The 9,891-nt window shown below is 37.5% G+C and overlaps 2 protein-coding genes across 2 annotated transcripts in view; one reads left to right on the forward strand and one right to left on the reverse strand.

Annotated features, from left to right (window-relative positions):
- LOC105177591 (small RNA degrading nuclease 1) overlaps positions 1-2,560 on the forward strand; it is a 3,876-nt gene extending 1,316 nt beyond the window's left edge. The window contains exons 5-12 of the mRNA XM_011100797.2: positions 3-121; positions 225-341; positions 431-500; positions 669-769; positions 1,063-1,188; positions 1,268-1,375; positions 1,736-1,837; positions 2,047-2,560. Coding sequence (XP_011099099.1) covers positions 3-121; positions 225-341; positions 431-500; positions 669-769; positions 1,063-1,188; positions 1,268-1,375; positions 1,736-1,837; positions 2,047-2,382 — 1,079 coding nt within the window. The 3' untranslated portion in view covers positions 2,383-2,560. The remainder of the gene's footprint in view (positions 1-2; positions 122-224; positions 342-430; positions 501-668; positions 770-1,062; positions 1,189-1,267; positions 1,376-1,735; positions 1,838-2,046) is intronic.
- Positions 2,438-9,891, reverse strand: part of LOC105177590 (phosphatidylinositol 3,4,5-trisphosphate 3-phosphatase and protein-tyrosine-phosphatase PTEN2A) — a gene marked incomplete in the record, with an annotated part of 9,520 nt that continues 2,066 nt past the window's right edge. Inside the window, 12 exon segments of the mRNA XM_011100796.2 lie at positions 2,438-3,698; positions 3,897-3,966; positions 4,425-4,555; positions 4,754-4,800; positions 5,550-5,626; positions 5,700-5,764; positions 5,849-5,935; positions 6,040-6,216; positions 7,060-7,125; positions 8,576-8,632; positions 8,706-8,807; positions 9,281-9,891. Of these exon segments, the coding sequence (XP_011099098.1) occupies positions 3,186-3,698; positions 3,897-3,966; positions 4,425-4,555; positions 4,754-4,800; positions 5,550-5,626; positions 5,700-5,764; positions 5,849-5,935; positions 6,040-6,216; positions 7,060-7,125; positions 8,576-8,632; positions 8,706-8,807; positions 9,281-9,891 (2,003 nt within the window).

A 9,891-nucleotide genomic window follows, 5' to 3' on the forward strand; every position in this document is an offset into this window, starting at 1 on the left:
CACTAAAAAGTCAAAAGCCCTGAAGTCTGTGGACATGATTGCCATTGACTGTGAGATGGTCCTCTGTGAAGATGGCACTGAAGCTTTGGTGAAGGTGTGTGCTGTAGACCGCAATTTACAGGTATTCACTTGTCACTTTTCTGCACTATACTTGAATGGTCACCTGCTGGGCAAATTTGATCGGTTTGAGGTAAAATATGGACTTCTGTTTCTTTTTAATCTAGGTTAAACTTGATGAAGTAGTAAACCCAGATAAAGCAATTGCAGATTATCGGACAGAGATAACTGGAATCTCAGCAAAAGATTTAGATGGAGTGACTCATTCTTTGAAAGATGTGCAGGTATGCTATTCAACTTTTTAGTTGTCTGCAACATATATACACGTACATTCTGGCTTGACTGTTCTTTAGTTTTATGTCTCACATTACAGAAATTGCTGAAGAAGTTATTGTCCAATGGTACCATTTTAGTTGGTCACAGTCTCAATAATGATCTTCAAGGTAAGTTTTGTAACTGTCATCTTAATTTTCTGTTTCCATGTTTTGCAAATAACAATTGTAGGCCCCTGTTGTCACAGGGGCTCTTGTAGAATTGGAAGTCTGGTTCTGTGTGTTTTCATTGATATATTTTGTATTTGATTTTTGTTCGTTTGTTTTTCTTATTTGAAGCATTGAAGTTAGACCACACAAGAGTTGTTGACACATCTTATGTCTTCAAGTATGCAAATGGACCGACCAACAAGAAACCTTCTCTGAGTTTGTTGTGTAAGGTGACTTTTTATCCATGCATTTACCTAAATCACATTATTCTCCTCTTACTAATATGTAAATGTTATGTGGAAACCCTGTTGTAAAACGGTGTGTGGTTATTGACTAATTGCTGAGGTAGTGAACTTCATGCCCCCCTTCCCTCAGTACTGCAAAAGACTGTTAATCTTGCTATACAAATTTAAAGTATTACTTATCTTTATATATTTTCTACTAGTGTTGTGGTACAAACTTACAAGATGCAGGCTGTGGTGGTATAGCATTTGTGACCTATTCCTTTTTCTGTGTACACCAGGCAATGTTAGGTTATGAGCTCCGGCAAAAGGGAAATCCGCACAACTGTCTAGATGATGCATGTGCTGCAATGAAGCTTGTCTTAGCCAGATTAGAGGGAAGAATTGATGATGTTGTAACCGAGGAGGTAGCTTCAAGGAATTACTGATTTTTCGTGCTTACTGATCAGAGTTGAGACATGTACTCATAATATGTTTCTGATTTAGGTGAAGGAGTTAGATATAGCAAAATTGCTGGTGCATAGGATCCCCATTACTCTTCATAGCAAAGATTTGAATAGTATTCTTCCTGGGGAATTTACTGTTGAAGTTAAGGTTTGTACAATTCGACTCTTTTATTTACTCTTTAGCTGCCTTTCACCGCCTTCTGCCGATTTTCTACCAATAATCAACATTTTCTCTCATTTCTCTTTGAAGTTGCCTTTCACAACCTTTTGTCGGTTCCTAGTAGTATGTATACCTAAGGAAATGCCTTAAGTGAAAATGGAAATGGTTCTTTTGGGAGAGTGTTGTGCAAATGTAAGATGTTGCTGAAACAGTGGTTAACATCGAATCATGAAAATTTACTATCATGACATTTTGCCATATTGTTTTTTTATCTTCTGGACATCCAGTCTGGTGGACAGTGAAACTCTCGAACGTCATTGTTTGCCATTTGATAAATTATCTCTGCAGGCGAATAAAAAAGTTAGAGATACATATTCGGCCTTTGCAATATTCAAAAATAAGCAAGAAGCAATTGAAGCGTTTGAGAATCTCGAGGGTGACTTAGAAAAGGTATGTACATTTCGCTTTGTAATGCTCTCATGTATTTATCCTTTAGCATGCATCATAAGGGGTAGGGTAGATTTTCTAGTATATGTGATGTAACAATACATCATAATTCTATTAACCACAGTACTCTTCTTTCACCAAGGTGGAGCGGAGTACCTTTACCCGTTCTGTTCTTTATGTACTTTAACTTTTTCTATCTAATCTTTTGCTAGGACTCGTGTGGTCGACCACAAAAGCTTGTCAAGTTTATGCTTGATTCAGGAACATCTGGTACTTTGTGTGTTTGTAAGATTGTACCGGAGTTTTCTGTTGGCCAGTTAGCAAAGAAGAGGTCAGTTGAAGATGACAATAACACTGCTGGTGTATTGAAGAAGTTGAGAACAGACCAGACATCAGGACAACTTGAGGACTCCAGTCACTGCAGGCATCAGTGTGAGACACATTTGCAAGAGATTGAGAGATTGAAGGGAGAACTAAGTAAAAGAGATCAGGAAATATCAAACTTGAATAAAATAATTGCTGCTCTTGCTCGGAAACAAGGACTCTGAGCATTGGCATGAAAATGTCTGAGAGAGACATGTTCATTACCAGAGGAACATTGTTTTTTAGCAAGATGAGATGGAAATCTTTACACTCAATGCGTGCTTTATGAGGTCTGAAAGAGTGGCATTATATTTAGAAGTCAAAGGAGAGTTTGTTACCTTTAAGGCTTTGTTCTATGAGAAGCCTGGAACTCAAAAAATGTGTTCGTACCGCTGCAAGGATTAATCGTATGCCTGAATTGCTGGAGGGTGGAAATAGAGCTGCATCAACATTATCTTCTTTCATAAGAAAAGCCGGCTGTAATTGTTCTGTATCAGTGTATTTAAATATTCATTTTGAGTTCTTTGAAGGGTCCATGGACAAAGTGCTCCCAGCTTAAATTTTCTGTTGGAGATATTTTCATAAATTGTACCTGAATTTTGTGGTAGTTAACTTGTGAGATCACGGCAGGTATCGCCAATACAAGGCATATGAAAAACCGTAGCAAAGTGCAATAGTGTCCATGATATAGCATGTATTTTGATGATGGACTGCAACATCACAAAGTTCTAGTACATCATTTTCTCTCAAAAAGCACCTGATGCTGGGATCTAGCAAAGACCCAAAATATAGAAACAGACAACGACATATTACATGCAATTGAAAACTAAAATGGCATTCATACATGAATTATGGATGCACAAGGTCAAACTTCAGCTGATTTGAGAGCGAGGAGATGAAACCAATCATCAGTTGCCAATCTGCCTGCCCCATTAAAAGCAGTAATGTTGAAATGCCCCATTAGCAGAAATTGGCTCTCATCACCATTTCACTCACTTTCATAATCTTCATCATCTGCAAAACTGAAAACCGAAGCATCTGCGGCAATGGCTTTGATATCAGTGGTGTCCAAGTCAGGGATTGTGGGAGCTCTCTCCACCACATTGATTTTCATTTCACGGGAATTTCTAGACTGGGAGCTCGTGGACTCTCGACCCAGAGATAGTTGTTCAGTTTGATGAGATATGGTGGGGATGTGCTCATCTTTGGTGCCAGATTCAGAATGTCGGGCAGTTCCTGCAGCAGAGAGGGTTTGATTCATTGTGCTTCTTGAAGCAGGTTCTTCCCCCTCGCTATCAGAAAATACATCATCTTCATTGTTTTGTTTTCTAGAGGTGTTACTCTGTTGAGAGTTAGCTTTATTTTCACTACTAGAAGGAGCATCTCTCGATTTTCCATCCCCATTGTTTTTGTTACGATCAGTTTTCATTTTGGGTGGAATTGTTCCATCATAATCTATCATCACAATTTCCACCTGAAAACCTGGGGAAGGCAATTTTCTCTGCAAGAACAGTCATTAGACTGTGTTACCAAGGCAGGTATAAAACTAAAGAATAATGAAAAAGATAAGAAAGATGGTTGCATAATCATTGGGGATCTAATAGTAATTCTTCAAGGGGTCACCATATTTCATGGCTGGATAGTATCATTGTATCATAAGACCTCGAGAAAAATGAATGATCTTACAGAAGGAGCTTACGTTGTCAAAGCCATCAAGGTCGGAACCTTCTAAAATCACTCTATTTTCCATCATTGTAGTGTTCATCCAACTGCATACAAACATAAATGGTACTAAATACATGTAAACAATTACATTAATTATGTTTCTAGTAGAGATAAAAAGGTCCCCTTGAAAGTAATAAATGGGCAATGACAGAAATACTGTGACGAATGGCATGGTTTACCAGGTACAAAGCAGTTTCAAGATGTACTGTATTAAGAAAAAATACAAACTCACTCACTAACTGACAGGCAATGTAAGGGGCAGAGATCTGAAATTTCTACACTACTATACTAGCTATGCAGCTTGACCACAAAAAGTTCTCGATTTTCATTTCTATAAGAAGCATTTCTTCCCTGATGTCCATAACTCTCAAGTTTTTAATGACATCATCAGATAGAGGCTTCATTTCTAAACTGAACTGTCATACTAATCCTGGATGCATTAATAAAATGCCAGCCTGGCTACTATCAAGTGGAAATAGCATGGGAATAACAATATGCATACCAGTAGAAATCTCCTTGACGATCATGGAAATGAACTTTAAAGTCTCCCACCAGTTCAGTTAGACCAGGTTCTCCTGGTAGGGCAAAAACCACAATTCCCTTCTTTTGTGCACGGATCCAGAAGTCTTCAGGCTGCAAAAAGGCGTGCCTATTGTTAAATAGTGATGACCCTCCTCCAGGAGCAAAAACATAATTGAATAAGATATCAAATAACTCTACCACACAACCACATAAGATAGAGGACATTTTCAATTGCTACAGATCAGAAGCCTAGGCATTGTATGAATCCATTAACTAAAACTACCAAAAAAGCGCTCAAAAGAAAGTTACCATGAGATTCTTCGTTTTTGGATGCTTTTTCGTCGAAAACAACTCACCTGTAAAATATAATCTTTACTTGTAAGGCTATGATGAGTTAAGCTATCCCGGAGGACTGTTGGGAAATATCACAGATGATTTAACTGAGATGAAAATCTCTATCAGCCCATGTAAATAGTGTATCAAGGTAAACTGAAATTGGCACTTTTATCAGAGATTTCAGTGCTGTGGGATTTACGGTATATGCAATAAGAGAACTCAATAACCAGGGAAAAAGTTACAAATGTTTTACTCTACCAATATGATGTAGTGAGGACCAAGCGGCTGGTCTCTCTTTGAGCGCAAGCCTTCTTGTACTTAATGCTCGTGAAAGTCGCCCTCACTCCCCAACATTCCTCGAGTGAGTCCAATTCAATAAATAAAGCACAGGCAAGAACTCATTCAAGGTTCCTCCCCTTGTATATCCATTTTTTCCTTCAATTTCTTTGAGTAAATCAACACATTGAAATTTTCTGAAAAATAATTAGGGTTCTTTTGAATCTTGTATCAACAGTAGAGATTTTTATTTTTATGCTTCCATTTCCAGAAAACACTGAAACCTGTCTAATTTAGATTATTTTTTTATATGATCTAGGTTAAATGACTGAAACCATGGATCAAGAGAATAGGACACCAAAATGTCAAGCTAGTAAAATGCAGTGAAGGCTGAACAGAGTTCAGAACACAGACAAGAATATGAATACAGCTAAAAAGTTGGCGAAACAATTCAATTCATGAAAGAAGTTAAAAAGTGAATCTAATTTCATACCATTATGATTAGATATTGTAATAGCAGGTCTAACCCAATATGGGCAGTTGTGAAGCCGAAATCCTCTTAGCATGCACCTGCAACATATCGCAATTAATATCTTGATGCAAACAACCTAATGCATCTGGGAAATGAATCATCAGAAAGTACCTACGTCCAGGGGGAGTTTCACCGTTGAACTGTGTCAAGATTCGCTCGAAATATTTCACGTACCTCTGATATAATAAAAAAAATAGTTAGGTGCTTGTATTCTATAGGCCTTTTCAAGGAATCATTTTATATGGGAATATCTGACTAACAATCTGGCTTGGAAGAATAAGACCCTTGCTATCCACGCATCTTTTCTGGTTATAGTAATCAATGCACTCCTCAGCAGTTGGGAAGAACTGTGGTGAGGGACAAAATAACAATGGTCAGAAAGTAGCTAATCATGCCCGTAGAACAAAATCAGCAATTTTTCTGTTTTTGGTGATTAAGATTTAAGCTTCACCTTTAAGAACAGTAGAAGGCTACAAATCATCAGTCCCGTCCTTGCCTTCCCAGCTTTACAGTGGACAACTACCACATTTAATATGTCCTCCTTCAACCACGAGTAAGCACTTTGACAAAACAATTTTATAAGATGAATAGGAGGGCAATTGTGGTCTTCAAACGGGAAAGATGCAACCTGAACAAAAGGTGAACCAAATAGGCACAGCCTCAGAGATGTGCATGTGGCTTACTTGATTAGGTTAAGTTAAAATTCATCCAAATTTTCAACTGAACTTCTCAGTTTTATGGAAAAATTAAGTTACGCATCAAACTAAAGTAACTGAGAAAACCACTATTTAGTTGTCAGTTTAGGGTTCAGTTTCCTCATTTTGATTTTTCTTTCTATGATCTCATCCATTACAAAACTAAAGACCAAAACAGAACTACAGCGCCTTCAACAAAGTTGTGGCAACACCTCCACAATCAACCTTCACCACCATGCCCACCCTAAGTCAGAATATTGAGCCTCAAAGGCCTCCCCTGCTACCATCTCCAATCCAAAACCCCTTCCCAACATTAAGAGCGGGAGTGGACTGTTATCTTTCTACATTCTTCAGTTTTTGGATTAACATCAGCATTTTTCGCAGCACATCATCATATGCTGCTAATCACAAAAGGAAAAAAGGGGAGAAATCAAATGGTGGCTGTCATAAGGGTGAATATTACAAGCAAGGCAATGCATTGGTTTCATAAATCAACTGACCATGCATGGTGAATGCTGGATAGCGAACAGAGGCAGAAGTGTATTAATGTAGGAATTGAGTGCTCTTTATCAATGTAGTCATATGATTAGTTTCAACTCAAAAGGAAGATAGTCTAATTTTCTTGTCAGAGATTACCAATGAGTGAAACAAAGTGATGCCATCCTGTTGGGGCATAATAGCATGTTAAAAAATTCAACTGCTCTTATCAAAGTGACTTAAAGAACTGCAAACACTTCCGATTCTGCTTCAAGTAAATTTTTGTGCGCCAAACATACCTTTCCCTCAAATAGTGAAGCATCATATAACCTCTCTGAACAAAGATTGTAGACTTTATATTTTCCCTGCATAAACAAAACTTGTTTAACATAAAAATTTGAACAATTGAAATATGGTCAACTGGATAGAAGCATCGTAAATAGTATCAACACCACACCAACAGCATAAGCCCTTATATGAAAAATATACTAGGTACATTACTCAAATCAACCACAATCATCTTTAGTTCCCAAATGAATAGGTGTTGTTATTCCCAAAGTAAAATATGCTAATAAACTTTGGAGGCTAAATATTGATTCTTCACAAGCATACTGTTCAGCGACTGGCCTTCAGCAAAAATATTAGAAAATTAGACTCAAAGAGCTAAAAGTGCTAGATCATTAAAGTATAAAATTTCGACCATTTTAGCCACATTCTTTCTTTACATCATATTCCTCTTCTCTCTCAGGCGTTACATGTAGGAGCTTGCTGGCATATTTCATTATAATCAGATGCTAATATTATTGGCAGATTTTTTAGAGCCCATGTCTAGGCTTCTCCATGCCCACAGCGACCTCTACTTTCTAAGTTATTGATCTTAATGGCATAATCAGTTATGTCTGTGAGACAGCTGTTTAAAAGATTGCCAAATATACCACACCACTTCTAGCTGAGACTGTCAGCTGTTACTGCCAATTAAAAGGATCTGCACCTCCATTAGCAGCAAACAGGTACTTTTATCACTACATGAAGCTGCTTCCAAATTATCACCAGAATTTTTCTTCCCACTTTTCACCAAAGGAACTGGCAATTTTCCCACCTCAAAGTTAATGAAGTATGACACAGTTATGATGTCAACAAAGCATGATAAACATGTAATTGGTAGTAATGGGAATGAAGCAGGATTATTTCTACTCTCCCTCAAGTACTAGGGTTAAGCACTCTAAACTCTTGACAAGCAGTGACATGAAAAGATGCCATGTGTCTGCCGGTGAATGCTTATGTATCAATCTGCAGAATAACATTAAGAATTTAAGATGATCATCTCTCTTGTAATGACTATGCTATAATTGCATTACGATTTCAATCATTTTATAAAGTTGAGGATCCTTTCTTGCATTTTTCTCAGTAAAATTTTCTGTGTGTTATGTTAACATAACCTATTTGTGAACAGAAGACCTCTGGTCTATAACATTATACTTCAAAGAGGAAAGCAAAGAATAACCTAATAATCACTTCAAAAGTATTTCTTAGATGGGAAGAGAATCAGGATGGCAGCTCTATCATTCTTAGTAATCCATTCCGACCCCCTAAACCATCAACTAAACTGTTTAAAGGCTCAGCCATTCATAATTATATGGTATGTGAGAAACAAAGTAGTGGATTAACTTTAGAGAAGGCCTTTAGAGCTGAGTGGAAAAAGAGGATCAAATGTTACCAGCCCCAAGTACAAACTGGAAAAGGGCTATTTTAAGGTGGATTTATCATGTAAAAAAAGTTCTTCAGCGTATACATTTAAAGATTCAGCAGAGGTACCTTGTGATGAGTCTCAAAGAACTTGATCACTTCCTCCATATGATTCCGATAGAATCCCTGCATGTTTCAACGACATTTCTAAGAGAGACTGAAAATTGAATAAGAATGTGAACAATTAAAGGAGCCTTACCTCAAAAAATCCAAATAGGCCAGAACTTAGATCGCCAGCAGGGAATCCCATAGCAATTATATTCTCAGTTATATATGTCATATCTAAGTCAAATCCTCCCTCCTAAAAACAGGTGAAACCGGAAAATTTTACTTATTAACCACATCAACTATTTCTTAAATCTAAGAGAGACAGAGCAATTATGAGGATCAGGTGCAAAAGAATCGATTGCTTTCTTAAATCAAAGTACAAAAGACAGCCTTTTGAAAGGAAAGAATGAAGATGACCAATAACATAATCTGGGTGCAGACTGCTGTATTTGATTTTAAAATTAGTAAATAATAGGAGTAAGGTGTTGCATTACAGATATGACTCGCCACATGAAAAATCTAAAATAATTAACAGTCACATGTAAACATTTCACAAATATTATACATTGAAATATTTCTAATTGTATATTTTAGATGATACATCTTATTGCTAGATGATAGTGCAAAGAAATGACAACCTAGTGATTGTCTGATACAATGGAAGTAATCAGAAGCCTAATTACTTCTTCTCCAACTAGAGATTACAGAGCATAACAGTTTGGCTACCTGGTATCTGCGCTTATTTTGTGAGACAATATGTCTTGCCTTTACTTGCACAGCCTTCACAGCATTTAAAGAGGAGTCAACTATCCCTTTCGTGAATGATTCAATAGCACCTGATTGTGCAGAGGCAGAGCTGTTGTTAGCACTCTCAGTTGATGCAGATGCTTTTGAAGAAATCTGCAGTCCAATCCCACTAGCAAGGCGTGAAAAGGTGAACTTTCCAGGATTTGCACTCTCTGAGTCCTGTTGGATCTGTGGAAGCTTCAGACTTTTGGCCCAAGAAGATATGGTTGATGTAGACAGCATAGAAGATGAATCCTGTGTTGAACTCTTATTCTCCGACACAATGGAAGGTGGATATCCAACATCAGAACTCTTTTTCTCCGAGACAATGGAAGCTGGATCTCCTACATCAGAACTCTTTTTCTCCGAGACAATGGAAGGTGGAGATTCTACATCAGAACTCTTTTTCTCCGAGACAATGGAAGGTGGAGATCCAACATCAGAACTTTTTTTCTCTGAGACAATAGAAACTGGAGATGCAACATCAGAACCTTTTTTCTCCGAGACAGTGGTAGGTGGAGATCCAATATCAGAACTTTTATCAGGCAGTG

The sequence above is a fragment of the Sesamum indicum genome, linkage group LG15, assembly GCF_000512975.1.
Source record: "Sesamum indicum cultivar Zhongzhi No. 13 linkage group LG15, S_indicum_v1.0, whole genome shotgun sequence".
Classification (NCBI taxonomy): domain Eukaryota; kingdom Viridiplantae; phylum Streptophyta; class Magnoliopsida; order Lamiales; family Pedaliaceae; genus Sesamum; species Sesamum indicum.